Source organism: Mastigoproctus giganteus, chromosome 7, assembly GCF_048544385.1.
Source record: "Mastigoproctus giganteus isolate SK-2022 chromosome 7, ASM4854438v1, whole genome shotgun sequence".
NCBI lineage: Eukaryota > Metazoa > Arthropoda > Arachnida > Uropygi > Thelyphonidae > Mastigoproctus > Mastigoproctus giganteus.
The window spans coordinates 38,421,089-38,439,460 of record NC_143581.1 but is presented as its reverse complement, the minus strand read 5'-3'; the positions used below and the strand labels follow the sequence as shown (position 1 = coordinate 38,439,460).

General features: G+C 38.6%; 1 protein-coding gene across 1 annotated transcript in view; it reads right to left on the bottom strand.

Annotated features, from left to right (window-relative positions):
• LOC150082828 (protein NipSnap homolog 3A-like) overlaps positions 1–12,984 on the bottom strand; it is an 82,908-nt gene extending 69,924 nt beyond the window's left edge. The window contains exons 1-2 of the mRNA XM_090376840.1: positions 12,840–12,984; positions 29–317 (exon numbers count right to left, since the gene is read on the bottom strand). Coding sequence (XP_090232966.1) covers positions 29–317; positions 12,840–12,872 — 322 coding nt within the window. The 5' untranslated portion in view covers positions 12,873–12,984. The remainder of the gene's footprint in view (positions 1–28; positions 318–12,839) is intronic.
• Positions 12,985–18,372: the final 5,388 nt, after the last annotated feature.

Here is an 18,372-nt window from a genome sequence, read left to right as displayed (position 1 = left end):
ATTATGTGCATAAAATTTAAGAACTTACCATATTCCCACACGTGAATTACCTCATTCATGCTTCCATATTCTGTTGACCAAAATCCAAACAGTTTGGAAAATTCAGTTCGCAGGTGCAATTTTTCTTCAACTATCTTTATAAATGCCTTAAAACAGTCTGGTTTTACACTGTAAGTTCGAAATTCATATATCTTTTTATGGGAAAGTGAGGGCCCAACCTGGATTCTAGGATTAGTAGCTTCTTGAAGTGGAGCAACTGAGAAGTTCTTAGTTATAAGAGTAAACCTGGGATGTACATGATTTTGAGCAAGCCTCAACTATAAAAAAAAATAATAATAATAAAGTATATAGCCATGTATGTGTGCCCATTTAATTAGAAATGCAAACATTTTTCTTAAAATACAAATTTCATATTTATAATAGTTTGCACTGTCTGTTATGGTAATATTTACAAATTTTGGAATAAAATTATTGTATTAATTCCACATTTTTCAGCACATGATTAAGTTGTCAGACTACTCATCTGTCCTTCAAATATACAAGGTGTCTCAAAAATATTGATACTAACGTTTAGAGGAGGTAGGTAACATCTAAAAGAATGTGAATTGCATAAGAACCCATAACTGGAAACGTCACCGTAAGTCGGTACACGGCGCTGTTCATCAGTTCGCGAGAGGGAAAATTTCTGGTTTACTCATTCAAGCAGTAGTCGCTGCATGAAGAGCATGCATCGATATACGAACTGTGAGCTGGCAGACATGCACCTAGTGTATGGATTAGCAGAGGGCAATAGACGAGCTGCTCAATGAATTTATGGAGAATGCTTCCCAGACAGACATGTACCAGACCACTGTTTGTTTGTGCGTGTGCATCAAAATTTGTGCGATTATGGGTCATTTAGAGGTAACAGGAGTAGTGCGGGCTGACCACGTTCGACACGAACTCCCGCTGGAAGAAAGTGTGTTGAATGCCGTCCAGAATAATCCTACTAACAGTACACATGCCGTTGCCTCTGCCTTAGGAGTGTCTCGTTGCAGTGTACAGCGTGTCTGGCACGATGATTCCTTACACCCCTTTCATCTCCAAAGGGTTCGGTTACTGCTCCCCCAAGATCATCCTGCATGTGTGGCTTTTGCACAGTGGTTTCTTCAAGAAAGTGTTCAAGACTTGAATTTTCCAGCCTGTTTTGTTCACAGTTGAGACTTATTTCACTCGGTTTTGATTTGGTTTGGATTTTATTGACACATTAGCAACTAAGGCTATAATGCGCCAAGACCAGGTAATTTCACTCGGGAAGGCTTATTCAATCAGCAAAATGCTCACGTGTGGGCTCACGACAACCCACACGGTGTGCGCCCCCATGCGGCACAACATCGCTTCGCAATATATGTGTGGGCAGGTATGGTCGGTGACTGCTTAGTTGGCCCATAGCTGTTACCATCCCGCATGAACTCCGATAAATATCGGATCTTTCTTGAACAAGTTCTACCAAGGTTACTTGACGATGTTCCAGCAAATGTGAGATACAACATTTTGTTTCAACATGACGGGGCGCCTGCCCATTATGGAAGGTGTGTGACTATTTGAACAGGCGTTTTGGGCGTCGATGGACTGGTCGTTGTGGACCCGTTTGCCTGGCCCCCACACTCACCTGATTTATCGAGCTTTGATTTCTTTCTGTGGGGGGGGCCTCAAATCTATCGTGTATGAATCGCCTGTGGAGACGGAAATGGATCTCGTGACGAGACTCATCTGCGCTGCTGCTGCTGCTGCTACTGTCAAAGAAACTCCAGGTGTGTTCGACCGTGTCTGGCAATCCATGATGCTTCGGTGTCACACATATATCGCGTCTCATGGTGGAACCTTCGAGCATCTGTTGTAACATCATGAAATGCATTGATCTTGTACTCCATTGTTAATATTATGTCAAATAAATGTTTGCCACTAATTACTGTCTTGTGTTGTTTCTGCTTCTTGTGCCTCTGCTACTACTTTCCCTTGACGTTTCCGGTTATGGGTTCCTATGCGATTCACATTCCTTTAGATATTACCTACCTCCCCTAAACTTTTTTACCAATATTTTTGAGACACCCTGTACAATATAAAAGAGGATTTTCATAGTCCAAATATTCTAAATAAATGAATTCATTAAACAAAAATGAAGAATAAGAAATTAGATAACTATTATGCATTCTATATAGGCTTTACTTAGAATCATATTTTCCATAAATATAAAAAAATTTGTTTTGGAGATGTATTTTGGAATATACCAAACCAGACTTAAAAAGAAAATCCAACTAACAAAAGAAAGTGTTGTTTGCTGTTAGTTGCTTTTTTTCATTATGGTCACTAAGGCCATGAGGCATCAATACTATCTGCAAACTGCATGTACTCTATAGTTAGCCTTATTGTTTTGTGGGATGAAAAACCAGGATCAGACTGAAATTAAAAGGCCCACTGAGAGATTAGAACTTTAGGGCCCCATAAATACTTAAAACACACAATATAAAGTAGGTTCATATGGTTAAAATATTAAATAAAACAATTATTTATATCCTTTATTATAAGTCAAATCAACAAATAGAACTGATATAAAAGCAGAAAAAAAATTTTTTTTTATTAAATAAACCAGGTACAAAAACAAAATAGGTATTTTTCTGATTAAAAAGAATTATCGTATCATTATGTGCTTTGAGAACCAAGAATGTCAATAATTTTATTAATTTCTATTGCTTGTAGTACATCATGCTCTTATATAAAAAAAGCCGTGAATTAGGGTTGAATTTGAAAGTGTCTGCAATTCTGCCCAGACACGATAGGAGGGAGTATGTGATGAGAGCCTTGTCGATCAATTCGGCCCTGGAGGGATTGTGCAAGGCTCAAGGGGTAGAATTTTTTTCAGCCTGGACTGTACTTGTTAAACAGGAGAGATTGCTTCTACAGGGATGGGATACACTTAAATAGAAAGGGTGCAAGAATTTTTGCTGATGCTGTCGAGGCAGAGTTAGGTGGGTCGGAAAACTGCTAGTTGGGGGGATACAAGGACTAATAGATTAACAGTAGCCACTGGCAGAGGTGGAAGTGATTCTTGCACTGCTTCTATTGAAATGAGCAGAAGCCTGAAAAACAAGATGCAGGATATTTCAGAGACTGCTGGGAGTCATTGCGGTACAAGTAAACACATGGGTTGTGTTAGGGTAGCCAAGAATAGAAACAGGTGAATGTATACCTGCGTGTACACCAATGCTAGGAGTTTGGTAAATAAATTTGATGAATTTGAGGTATTGCTCAAAACATCAAAGGCAGATATTGTTGGGATATCAGAGACGTGGTGTCACACAGATATAAGGAATGCGGAACTGGAATTTGGGGAATACAATGTGTATAGAAAGGATAGACAGGGGAGGAGGGGTTATGCTATTAGTTAAGAAACACAAAGTCTAAGGAAGTGAAGCCAGTCGACATCGATGGACAGGGCAGTGTCGAGTCAGTTTGGTGTGACCTAAGCACAGGGAAATCAAAATTGAGAGTAGGAGTGTGCTATAGGCCTAATGACTCTGATGAGTATAATAAGATATTGTACAGGGAAATAGAGTGGGCCAGTAAATCAGAGAGTCTTATAATGGTGGATTTTAATTTCCCAGATATTGACTGGATTTTGTGGGTTGGTCACTCGCACACTAGCAAGGCTTTTGTGGATTTATTGGATGATTGTTTTCTACATCAGCATGTTCGTGAGGCAACAAGAGGGAGCAATACTCTTGATGTGATTATCAGTAGTGATTCTTCATGCATTAAGAATCTGCAGATAAATGAACCACTAGGTGGCAGTGATCACAGTGTGTTGAAGTGGGATTTACTCAAGGAGGTAACTACCATCAGAGGTAAAGGGAAGGGTTTTTGTTTTCGTAAAGGCGACTATGATGGTCTGAGACAGTATTTAAATTCTATACAGTGGGACCAACTGATGATGTTACCAACAGCAAACTCAAAATGGGAAGCATTCAAGGAACTAATCTTGGAGGCTACCAGGCTTTACATACCAACTAAGAAATATTGTTCAAGGTTTAGGCCTAAATGGTTGTCAGATGAACTAATGAGACATGTGGCAGAGAAGAAAAATGCATGGGATACATACAAATTAATGGGTGACATGGAAGCCTATGATAGATAGAAGTTGGTCTGTAACCAAGTCACAAAGGAGATTAGGCAGGCAAAGGCAGACTACGAAAAATCCTTGGCAAAGGATGCAAAGAAAAACAGAAAAGAGTTCTTTACCTATTTAAACTCAAGAAGGAAAGGGATGAATCAGATTGGTCCACTGGATATTGATGGTTCAACAGTTGAGGATCCTGCTCAGGTGGCTAACAATCTAAACGAGTATTTTGCATCTACATTCACGCATGAGGAGTTATTCAGGAAGGAGAATGATGTAGGTAAAGTAAACATTGGCAGTGAGCTGGATGATTTTATAATAACTGAGAGGAAAGTGGAGGAGAGATTGTTGAGGATAAACATAAAAAAGGCACCTGGGGTGGATGGGATCTATCCAGTTATATTAAAGGAGGCAGCAAAGGAAGTAAGCAAACCCCTAGCCATAATTATGAGAGCTTCTTTGGACTCAGGGGAGGTACCCATAGACTGGAGATGTGCAAATGTAACCCCAATTCACAAAGGAGGATCAAAGGCTGACACAAGTAATTATAGACCTGTTAGTTTAACTTCTATTCCAGGTAAATTAATGGAGGCACTGGTTAAAGAAGCACTGCAGGATCATCTAGACAAGAATTCAGTTATAGCTCAGACGCAGCATGGTTTTGTTAAGGGCAGGTCTTGCCTGACCAATTTGATTGGATACTATGATGTAGTCACAAAAGAACTAGATGCAGGGAATAACTTTGATATTATATATTTGGATCTTAGAAAGGCTTTTGATACTGTTGCACATGGAAGACTGCTGCACAAATTGGAGCAGTGTGGCATTGGAGGCAAATTGCTGCTATGGATAAGGGGATGGTTGAGTGGCAGAAGACAGAGAGTGGTAATCAATGGACACTGCTCAACGTGGACTAATGTTATTAGTGGAGTTCCTCAGGGTTCAGTGTTGGGTCCGTTGTTGTTTTCGGTGTTTATGAATGATATTGATGATGGGATATCAAGTTTAATGTCCAAGTTTGCAGATGATACAAAGGTTGGCAGGGTTGTTAAGGACACCACTGACGCTATGCTGCTGCAACAGGATCTGGAAAGGTTGAACAGATGGGCTGAGAGGTGGCAAATGAAGTTTAACATTGACAAATGTAAAGTACTACATATGGGAAACAGTAACCCCAGAGCAACGTATCAACTCTGCGGTACTACACTGACAGTGGTGGAGAATGAAAAGGACCTGGGGGTAATTGTGCAGGCAGATATGAAGTTCTCTGAGCAGTGCAGACGAGCTGCAAGAGTAGCTCATGGTGTCTTGTCAATGATATACAGGAATTTTTCTAGCAGGGATAAAGAGGTGATTATTCCCTTGTATAAGGCAATGGTTAGGCCACATCTTCCAGTACTGTATACAGGTCTGGAGGCCTCATTTCAAGAAGGATGTAGAGCTGCTGGAACGGGTACAGAGAAGGGCAACAAGATTAGTGAATGGAACAAAGGGTTGCTCTTACGAAGAAAGGTTTAAGTTTTGCAAATTACAGAGTCTGGAGACTAGGCACCGGCGAGGTAATCTGATAGAGGTGTATAAGGCTTTGAATGGTTTGAGCATGCTCAATGCCAATGGGATTCTTCATCTTGCTCAGAATAATCAGCTCAGAGGGCATAAATTCAAATTGAGGAAGGACGGATGTCGGATAGATGTGCGGAAATTTGCCTTTGGCCAGAGGGTGGTTGGTTGGTGGAACCGACTTCCATCACTTGTTGTTGAGGTTGATAGCCTAAACAAATTTAAGGCTCAACTGGACAGGTATTTCGAGCGAACGGAGGGGTGAAATGGGAGTGGTGTTTTTTTTTTTGGCTGATGCTGAATAAGCTTGCTTTCTTGCATCATATGCCTCTACTAATGCTAATGCTAATATTCATTATTATTAGAGCCTGTAAATTCCATTTTATTACTTTTAATATTGAAAATAGATGTTTACATGCTACTTGTGTGGATGAAAGTGTCAATATGCACTCGGTGTTCACTGAATTATGACCACCCCAACCATAACGGACTATGCCACACTGTTCGCAGTATAAAAAAAAACAGATTCGTAAGCTACATCAGCAGTAATTTGCATTTGGTCATGCATGTCAAACTGATAAAATAACAGTTATGGGATGTAGTAAAGATATCACAGAGTTTCGAAAGGGCATGATTATGGGAGCTTGTGCGTCGGGTGCTTCCATATCAGAAATGGCACATCTTATTGATTGCTCACAGCCCATTATTGTTAAGGTGTACAAAGAATGGTGTCAAATTGTTCAAAACACTTCCCACTGACAGAACTGTAAAGGATTATGCAAGGTGGACATTTGCAGTGAACAAAGTGTGAAGTGCATTGTGGGCTCAATGGCAGGTCACTGTGCGACAGCTAACATTGCAATACAATATAGGAAATGTAAGAACAATATCACAAAGGATGATGCACTGCACAGTCAGATGTATGGGATTCTACAGCAGACAACCCAAGAGACACCCTCTCCTCACCACTGATCATCGTCAATGGTGAATGCTGTGGTGTCAACAACATGCTGGATGGACGAGAAATGAGCGTGCTAGCCGAATGAGTCCAAATACCTGATGCAACACGTCAATGGATGCCTTTGTGTGTGGCACAAGCAACACGAGCCCATGAACCCATCATACAAGGTTGCCACTAGCTAGGCAGGTGGCAGTGGTTGCTTAATGTGGGGCACGTGGGGAAGAACTGGGATCCCTGGTGCATATGAACCAACGTTTCACTGGTGAGGTCTACCGGCAACTCTTAGGAGATCATGGGAACCCTGCCATTTCTGCCAGACAGAAACGGGATTGTCCAAGATGATAATGCCTTGTTATCAGACCCACATTGTGCATGAGTGGTTTGAGGAACACAGTGGAGATATCATCCATCTTGATTGGCCTCCAAATTTGCCTGACCTAAATCCAACTGAACACCTGCAGGATGTTTTGGAACAGGAACTGAGGTGCATGGACATGCAACCACCATCTATTCTGACAGTGGAAAGCCTTTCAGGCACCATGGCTACATATCCCTATTGACATCTTCAGACATCTAGTGGATTCGATGCATAGGTAAATAGCAGCTCTTTTCTGTGTGAATGGTGGCCCAACACTCAGTGATTACTGAATTATGATGAAATTATTACTGAATTGACACTCTACTGAAAGCTAATAAACTACAAACTAAATGTTTGTAGTTTATTTCACCGCTAATTAATTCCTTAGAAGGTGGGATAAAAAACTTCTATGTTTTGTACAAGTAGGTATGTATAATTGGATATTTTATATCATATGAGAAAGTATTCCTGCACAGGTCTCAGGAAGTTCTAAATCCATCACTGGATTAAACAACAACAAAAAAAAAAAAGTGGTACTTTGGGAAGTCAATGGACTGGATGTTGTAGAGTTTATTGTATGCAGAACTGGAAATGGAACTAAGTCAACATCATGCAGCCAATACCAAGAAATATCTCACCTCACTTTTTTTTTTTTTTTACTATAATGCTCATTTATAATCTGTTCAAGAAAACGAACATTAAGTAAATTTAATGTATGGCAAATGTCAGTAGGATGTCTTGAATGAAGGAGACATCCAGTAACGACAATTCTATTGAGTTTACTTAATCACTGGCGACTGCATTCACACAGAACAGATTGGTTTAATTAAAACAAACATTGAGCACTGCACTACACTATGTCCAGGATGTTGGCATTTTAATCTTCTGGGAACTTCACTGTTATCCAACAGGTTCATTGCCAGGTAATTTGGATGCACTTCTAGTCGTTGTTGGTATTTCTTCTTTTATCATTGGCACGTTCAGGTCTCTATGTATCATTTTATTGGTGACATACCAGGGCAAGTTGGTAATAATTCTCAGCATCTTTGATTGGAAGCGTTTGTAGTATTTCTATGTTTGAGGTGCTGGCAGTGCCCCAAAGCTGGATGCCATAGGTCCACACGGGTTTCAGTATGACTTTGTATATAAGTAGCTTGTTTGCCAATGATAACTTGGAATCTCTTCCAATTAGCCAATACAGCTTGCTAGCCTTTAGCTCAAGCTGTTTCCTCTTTGTCCAAATGTGCTTTCTCCAATTTAAGCTTCTGTCTAGATGGATGCCAAGGTACTTAGCATCTTCTGCTTGTGGTATGGCATGGCCATTTAATTTCACTGATGGACATGTTTCCTGTCTCATTGTGAATGTAACACTAGTAGATTTTGTCTCGTTGGTTTTCATCTGCCATTTTTTTTGCCAAGCTTGTGTCTGGTTAAGCTGTTCTTGCAACCTTTGTGTTGAAATTATTAGGTTTTCATCAGTTACAGGTTCTGCTGTGTCATCAGCAAATGTTGCTACTAGGGTGTTATCGCTAACTGGGAGGTCAGCGGTGTACAGGGTATACAATACTGGTCCCAAGACACTCCCCTGTGGCACTCCAGAGAATATTGGGTATAACTTGGTTTGTTCTTTCAGTTTCACTTGATAATATCTTTCCATGAGGTATGATTTTATAATTATATATAATTGGTGAGGTAGTACCTGCTTCAGTTTGTATAGTAATCCTGCATGCCAAAACTTGTCAAATGCACTACTGATGTCTAAGACCACAGCCGAGCAATATTTTTTTTTTTCAGACAATTGTCGATAAAATTGACAACTCTATGCACTTGTTCAATAGTGCCATGTTGCTGTCTGAATCCGAATTGATGTGGTGGAATTAAGTTTTCTTCTTCTAGGATCGGTTTCAGCCATTTTAATATTAGTTTTTCTAATATTTTTGATAATATTGGTAGTGGACTGATGGGCCGATATGATATTACTTCATTGGAGGGTTTCCCAGGCTTTAGGATCATTATTATTTGGGCAACTTTCCAAGCTGCTGGGAAGTAACCCTCACGTATTATAGCATTGTATATGTGCATTAGAAATATTAGTCCTTTTGGAGGTAGCTCTGAGTATTTTACCAGTAATTAAATCGTACCCCGGGAGCTTTTTTAGAATGCAGTTCTCTTTGTATGATACTCCTTACTTCAGCTCGCGAGAAGGCTTTTACAGGTGGAGACAGTTAATAAGAAGCTTCAAGGTAACAATGGATTTCTTCTTCCTTTTCTGCTGTAGATTCGGAGGGATATGGTTGGAAAACTTTTGCCAGGTGTTCAGCGAAGGTGTTGACTATCTCACCTAACTTAGAGCTATTTTGAATCAAATAAATATAAATATACATTAATTAAACATTATTCTGAATATTTCATTCATACACATAAATTGCATATTTATTATTTTGTTGTTGTTTATGACTTCAAATTTTCATGCTCTGCCAGAAAGTTTTGTGTGACAATGGAAATAGCACTACTTTCGACATCGTTTTAATGGGTATCTGCTCAGACGTGTTGCTCGCAGTTCTGTAGCCAATATTATTGTGTTGTATTTGTATTACTTTTTTATGGGCAAGTGGAGTTATAAGTACTTACAATGTAAGTACTTAAAACTACATAGAATAAATGAATTAATAAACAGTGATAATAATGAGGCATTAATTTCTGTATTGCAAAATATTAACATTGGCTATGTAGAACTGTAGAATGAACTGATTCACTTTAGTGAAAATTATCAAAATTTTAGAAATAAAAAAAAAAAAAAAAAATGTGTCTTAACACCAACAGGGATAATTCATGTAAAGGTTGTGTTAGGTGTATATTTAATGTTATTAGATGATACAATATACATAATTATGCAAACTCTAATTTGTATATTAGGTAGAGAAATATACACTCAGTGATTACTGAATTATCCCTGTTGGTGTTAAGACACTTATTAGTAGAGTGTTAGCTCTTGATTGCACACCTTAGTATCCTTAGAAATGGCTTTATCAGCCATTTTTATGGGTGAATAATTCAAGAATGATGAAAAAAATAATCAGTGCTCAAGATATGAGTCATCATCAGTGTTCTGCCAAGGGCAGTTCCAAGAAACCATTCATCAACCTTCTCCATATCTTCTTCCTATCCTCAGCACGTCTCTTCATCTCAATTCACTTATCCTAGTTTTCCTCAATCTCTCTCTTTCTCTCTGAGCATCTTCCCAGAACTTTTCACCTCCATCACATCATCAATCCTTCATTATATGTCTTCAATTCTAAATGTCCATATCTCCACTACATAAAGTATCAAAAAAAAGACCAGACATTGTACCATCTTTTCCATGAACCAATTCCTAAATCTCCTACAGTAATAATACTCTTCATTGCTTCTCAAAAAGTACCTTACTCAATGCTATTTTATTTCTCTGCCCTGCTTCTTCCACCATTAGGCTTCTCAAATTACAGTTGCTCATCTACTGTATTCTTTTTCTCCTGTTACAATATCTAACTAATACGTTTCTCTTCCCATTCTCATGACCTCTGTCTTCTTAGTTTTTATTCTCTCTGCTACCCTATCACAAGTTTACTTTATAATATTATTCTAATACACTGATGGGCATTGAAAATAAATGTAGTGGAGAGGCCATTACATTAGAAGTAAAGGGCAAAGTGATAACACGCAGTAAGAGGGCTCACATCTGGTGAGCATGGGCTTGGCACACCCAGGGTCCTGAGCTGGATATCATCATTCTTCTCTTTCTTGGTGATTCCCTTCTACTTCTGACTCTTTTTTTCTCTCTCTCTCTCTCTCAGTGTAATTCAGAATTTTTTTTTTTTTTTCAGCTGGTGCAGCATAAGCCTCAGGCTTCCTTGCACCTTATGGCTAATAATAATAATAATAATAAAATAAGAGTAGACCATTGAAGGGACGACCCTTTTTTCTAATCTGCCTTAATGGCACTGACCAGAGAATTCTGAGAAAACCATCAAAGGTTGTGTGGGGTGGGGGATGCTTTGTGCTAATGTAACTAAGTTAGTTGGTCCAAACTTATAGTTAGAACCCCTTTACAGTTATAGTTGCAGCATTCTCGCTGCTGACTTGTTAGGTTTTCTTCCCTTCCAAAAGTCAGTACGGCCATAACCGAGTGCTCGCACAGTTGAGTCCATGTGTTACCACAAAATAAGGTAATGTTCGTGCACTCCTATTGCACTTATCAAACTCCTATGATCCTATATGGTTGTCTCTGACTGCAAACAGATTATTTAAAACACTTCGATAGATGGTATATCTTATACATAATAACATGTTTTCGCTATACTCCAATATACAGTGCACCTTTGTAATTGGCTGTCAGAACAGGGGAAAGAAGTGATTGACAGGTTGTGACTCCTCCACCCGCTGACTGCATCCCCCTCTACGTTTAGGTGGACGTCATGTGACATAACGTCACTAGAGTGCTGAATGCGAAATTCGTTGCATATACTGTACTTTCATTTGAATGCTGGTTTCTGTTCTGTTCGGTGCTTTGCTGTTCGTTTGCTGAAGTTAATGTTACATGCCACGTGGTCCTGAGTTTCTGTGTCGTTATCCTGTTCCATCCTGCAGGTAAACTGTTTCTTTTGTTTTTTGCTGCTGTGTGTTGCCTCACATTTTCTTATTTTTTTTATTTCTTAGGTTCTTTTTGTTTTTTTGTCTTTTTTTTGCCTATGTTCAGTCCCAAGGGAGCAAGAATGTTGCATATTAACCTAGTATTGTGCAAAAAAAAAAATTCTATGTTGCTGTTTTGTGGTTATGCAAAAAGCAATTTTATTATTCGTTGCATGTGTTAATTGACTTTCATTTCTGTTTAGCGAAAAAAGGTTATGTTTTTGACTTCGGCAGGGATTCAAGCTAAAATTGGTCGTTGGACGAGAAACAATTATAACAGACGTCATGTTTTTAATGGACTTTAATTTGTGTTTAGAAAGATGGTTAGGTTTTTAAGCGGGTGGGGATTCAAGCGTTGGACGAAAAAAAAAATTATAATGGGAGTCATGTTTTTCATCTACTTATATTTGTGTTTAGCGAAAAATGGTTGTTTTTAGGTTACCTTTTTACGCTCGGGAATTATTTAGTGAAAATTGGTCGTTTACTGCGTCTCATTAGTTTGTTTCGTTTTGAAAAAAAAAATATATATTTTTTTTTATTATTTAGTTTTATTTTAAGTATTATTTTTATGTATAATTATTTTAGTTGCTGCTCCGACAAAAAAAAAAAATTGCCGTATTGCTGTTAATTTCGTTGTTTTTCAGCTTCGCCATACTGTTATGTCGCGTGACATTTGCCATGTGCAGTCGTCGAGAAGAAGAGGGGGAACGCAGTGAGTGGGCGGCGTTACGAACTGTACGTCACTTCTTTCCCCCTCTTCTTCTCAACGTGATTTTCAAGGGGGCACCGTGTTCTGGAGAATTACCCATGTTTTATTACTTTTTGGATGGTAGCAGCAAAATTCTAGAACAATGCAAAGAATAGAGAAATCATTAAAACTGCTACTCGCAAAAGGGGTACCAGGTTATGAAGACTAACCCCAGACTGTAAAGACTAACCAAATTTCGAAGTTCTTAAAATAGTTCTACTGCTTACCAAGATAAAATTATACTTTTATGCTGCAATCATCATTTAACTGATGATAAAAGCTGTTATCTTTTAAACAAAAATCACAACATTCACGTGTCAGAACTGAGCGCCATATTGTTATCAGTGGATTTGTGGTCATGTTAAAATTTTAAAGTTTCATGGCTTACTTTTCGGACGGCAACAACAGATTTCTGGAACATTGCAAAGAATAAGGAAATCACTAAAATTTTGAAATTATGAAGGATTCTTAAAATGATTAAACTGCGTATCAGGGTAAAATTATATTTTTATATTTGTAATCATCCTTCATCTGGTAATTAACAGCATACAGTATTATCTTTTCGATAAAAAATCACACTATACACGTGTTTGACGGAAGTTGCTCCGTCTATCTAGAAGATCCGAACTGAGCGCCACATTAGTACCGGTTGCAGCAAAAATTATAATTTAAAGAGTTAATAAAATCTTTGTAAATTCTGTAAATAGACACTTGATTGGACTAATAGTTGGCAAAACTCATTAACCAACAAGCGCAGCGAGGAAAATCTCGATCTGTTGATCAAGAGAGATTCATACTTGAGTGAAGTTGAACAGGCTCAGTAGATAAACTTCAGATGTAACTTATTTGCAAGAAATAAGTTACATCTGAAGTGAATTCGAGAAGAACGAATGGTGGAAAAAAACAAAGTTTATGAGGACAGTTAAGGGAATGTAGCTTTACTACGTATCATCAAATTGTGTGATGGGAGGGCGCAGTTTGAAAGGAAGTGGACACTGTCCCTCTAACTAAATCATGAGTAATTAGGCCCAATGTAGTCCTGTTAATGGTTCATGTGTGCAAAGTTGAGTCTATTTTATGATCGATTTATCAGCTTGCTTAATGAAAAGTCAAAGTTTTATTTGTGGAAAAAAAATATGAAAACTCATATGGGCACTTGCAACTACACTGCCGTACTGCCAGGTTCGCCAGCACGGGGGGGGGGGGTAGTCAAGGCTCCTTGGGCTGGTTTGGTATGGTTGTTGATAATGTCCCATTCAGTTTCGTATGAGAAACAACCTTGAACCTTGATCAGAAATGAAAATCAATTCTAGAACTTTCTGACAAGAAGTCTAAGAGCGGAAGTCAGTGAATAAACTGTTAGCCGTGAGGGAGTACTCAGTAAAAAACGAAGTAAAACAATGGCTGTCTCTCAATGGGCGTAAAACTAGATATTCTGGGCTTGGGCTTTCTCTCTCTCAATCTCATAAGACTCGCGAAATGATCACTTCGAGCAGTTTTAAAACCAAATGATACCAGTCGTTGATTCCCACAGATTTCGCCCTGCAGTGGTGAACTGGCAGAATGGTATATCTGTCACTTGTATATGTTTGTCACCGCTATCTCTTGAAAGTCAATGTGTTGTGATTTTCTAGCAACATAAACCTCTGGCAGAGTTGTTTTTGTTATGGCTATTGCTCTTGTGCATTAGACGCATCACAAATTTAATCCATATTGCCCCGTATATATTATATCTGCAAATTGCGTATGCTCTGTAGACTCTCATGTTTTCTGGACGAAAAAACCAGAATTTCAGGGAGGAAAATTGCTACCCTCGCCTGAGACCAACTAACTAAGCACCGTTGTGAAAAAGGCTAATAAAAATTCCTCGCATCATTGAGGCAATTTAAACGGGTCTCTTACGCCTTCGTCGGAAACTTCGCCTTCGTGTTCAGTGTGTTGAGGGTCAAACGATACTAGGGGGTTTCTCCCATCACCACGAAATTACATTGTCGCGTGATACAAATTATTATATTAGTGCCACCTGTAATTTCTTACATATACCCAGTGGTGAGCTATAGTGGGCTCGCGAGAGCCCATTGCTATTTTTTTTTTTTTTTGAAAATTTGCGAGCCCGTGGTTGATGATCATTAATTTTACAAATAAAATCCTGAGTGCAATTATAGGGTATCCAGAGCCGAAACTACGGTGGGGTTGTCCCCATTCCCAGCATTTTAATGGCGCAATCGATCGGTTATGTATTTTAAAATTGCTTCAGTTTGGATTTAATTACTGTCGAACCTCTGTTTAAGAACTTCTTTATAGCGAATTTTTTTGATTCTCCTTAGTAATTACATTTAAAATGGCTTCCTTTGAACAAAGAAAATTTCCTTGTAACGAACGGATTAGGAGAGACAACTTTGTATGCATTTTTCTCACCTCTGGCCTTTAGGCAATTTAGGGAATTAGAAAGTGCGAATTAAGGATGAAAGGATTGCCGTTTCACAATGTTAGTGGTGTCCGTAACACTCATGCAGTCACATACTGAGAAGTCGCGCTAGTCAATATGCTTTCCTAGCCAGTCAGAGGATTAAGCAGATTCTCGACACGGATTATAGCCTCTGGTCAACCTGTGTTGTGGTTCCCCTTTACTCCAACAAACGGACATAGGTTTTACGGAGAAGTGAGTGGTTCATGTCTTCCAGTAAATTTCTCCTGTCTATATTTACATGGTCATAGTAGCTGAATATCCGTGTGATTCCGACATTTTGCACTGTTTCAAAGAACTAGTGAGGGTAGCAATGTGGGGGGGGGGGGGGGGGATTGAGGCAACTAAGAATTTACGAAGATGAAATGTTGACAGATTTTGAAACTTTGTCGAGTTTTTCACTTGTAGAAACTGTTCTAAAATATAATGGCATATAGGCAATAATTAGTATTATATCACAAATCTCCAAAAACTAGCGCGAATTAAGGATGCTTGCTAAAGAACTTGATGTGAAAGCTATAAAAGCTGGTCGGGTGTTCGGGTCACGATGAGTAGCTTGCGGACTGCAGTTGTGTATTTGAGGAATTATCCCGCTTTGTGCAAAAATTTTGAATCAGAAGTTAAATGTTCCAGATTGTTAAATCAACTTTTAAATTTGGAATTTCTTAACCATTTAGCAGTAATGATCTACATCTCCTGCAGGAGCTGTCTTACCTTTCAGAAGCTTTACAGAATCACAATGGTAAAAGCATATAAATTAATTATTCGAACTATCACAATGCTTTTACTACTTTGAAAAATTCTGAAGGAAATTATGAAGCTAAAATTGAGAGCATGTTGAAGTGGAAAGAATTTAAAGGAATCAAAATCGAAAGTAAAAAAATTACCTCGTGACAAGTTATTACATTCATTGTTTTATCCTTAAAGGAGAAGTTATTAATGCAACAAGGTGATTTTAAATTAAATAAAGAAAATAACGATACCATTGAAAGAAATTTTAAACATATGCTACCCGAAATAGTGAATATGAAAGAACTTTCGTCTCGGTGGCAAGACAGTGAAAACCGAATAAGAAATTTAAGTTTCTGATAAAATATGAAATAAAAATTAATGATTTTAGAGATTTTGTCGAAGACAGTTTATCTTTAAAATCGAGTGAAATTCCCTTTTCAATTAAGAAAGCCAGAAAATATCTTTGAAACCATTGCGATTAGCAGTGCTGAAGCTAATTTCAGCTTTCAGCGTAATAAATAATATTATGACAATTAAACATGTTGCAGATTATGATGACCATACATCTAAATTGTTATTATTATTAGCTATATGGTGTAAGGAAGCCTGAGGCTTATGCTCCACAAACCAAAAAAAAAAAAAAAAAAAAAATCCCGAGTTACCCTAAAAGAGAGGCAAAAGTAGAAGGGAATCACCAAGAAAGAGAAGAATGATGATATCCAGCGCAGGACGCTGGGTGTGCCAAGCCCATACTCGCCAGATGTGAGCCCCCCCCCCACCCTGGGGTTGTATGGAAAACCATTGCTTCAATTTGATACGGAACGTTATGTCAAATCATTCCTCTGTAATCATCGCTCAGCTATTGATCGACAACAAATATTAATAAAGAAGTAAATTTATATGGCAATTTTTAGAATAAATTTTTCTTGAATATTTGTAAAATATTCAACGTTTTACACATTCACTTATACGCATGGTTAAGGGATTAATAAACCGCATCTGTCCACCCCCCTAAATCCGCCCCGGACTCCAGATATCATAACGGTCACGAAAAACGTGTCAGGCGCTCTAATCACACTACTAGTTGTGCGAGCGTAGGAAGCTCCTCCAGTGGAAGCCGCGGAAGACGACACTTCCCTGACCGATCAAATTTACTTGGTAGAAAGTTGAAAAACTGCGAGACCATTGTTAAAATATTCACAGCTCACCACTGCATATACCCATTTAGATATTATGTCTCTGAATTGCGTGTGTTCTATGGTCGATTTGCCTGTTTTGCTGGACGAAAAAACCCCAGTTTCTGCGGGGGGAAACCTTGATACAGTACACTGTAAATGCCAGAGAATTAAAAGTGTATGTATACAGTGTAGTGTTGTGTACAGTTGTTCACTGGTCATTTAGCCGCTGAGCCCCTAATGGGATAAAATGTTGTCCACACTTCGCCCCGTGGAGGCAGACCAGGTACACCAGCACCTCCAGAGGACCCTGCCCCCTAGTTGCCCAAGGGGATTGCATCTGGTTAGTATGGGCTTGGCATACCCAGGGTTCTGAGCTGGATATCATCAATCTTCTCTTTCTTGGTGATTCCCTTCTACTTCTCACTCAGGTTATTCAGAAATTTTTTTTTGGCTGGTGCAGCATAAGCCTCGGGCTTACTTGCACCATACGGATAATAATAATAATAATAATAATAATAATAATAATAATAATAATAATAATAATAATAATAATTTCTTGGAATTTCAATAGCAAGGGCCTAAAAAAAATAAAATAAAATAAAAATAACAACTCTGTAGGAGTTAAACGCAGAAAGGTGTATAAGGCCGAAAAATTGGGCGAACAAAATTTTAGTACTTTTAAGTTTCGACTGTGTGAGGCATACGCTGTGAGAAGTACACAGGGTAGTGGGGAGCCTGAAGACTGGGGGGTAGATTGGAAGTCGGTAACACAGCTGGTAGAATTGCCAACGTCTCCACACAGGGCAGATAAGACCTGAGTTCGAGTCCCGTCGATGAAATAGGGAATTCTTATGCTCCTTTTTTACAACTTGGCTGAGTCAGTCAGTTTCAGGGAGAGTCGAAAGGATTTTCTCCCCAAAATTTTCGAGGTTTCATACAAAAAACAAAATAGACCACAGAACACACGCAATTTACAGACGGTATATATGGAGCAATATGCCTTATTCGCTGATGCGCCTGAAACCCTACACAACAACACAACTACAAAGGGCCTTTTCCATCTGGTGTGGGGAAGTCAGTGATTATAACTGTTCTATCCAAAAGAGTGTGGGCAAATTAGGAGATTCATCTTTCAGCATGTAAATTTGTGTCCGAATACTTTACCCTAGCACCCCTGCTGTCCCTTTAAAAAATGTACAATCTAATAAAAGTTCCTGCCATCAACGACACAAAAAACTTTTATCAGTTTTTTGCTTCATGACTGAGTTATTCGGTCTTGGGTGTGGACAGCAAAGTTTTTACGTAGAAAACTCGGGTTTTTTGTCCAACAAAAGCAGGATATCAACTAGAGAATACATGCAATTTATGGATATAAAACATAAATAACTACTGTTTACATTCCGGTACCACCACACGGTCAGGGGAGTTCAAAAGATAGAGAGAATAGAAAAAATAGCAACGAATTTAGCAGTCACGGACTTGAATTCGTCAGTCAAAGCACGTGTACTTATTATTATTATTATTATTATTATTATTATTATTAT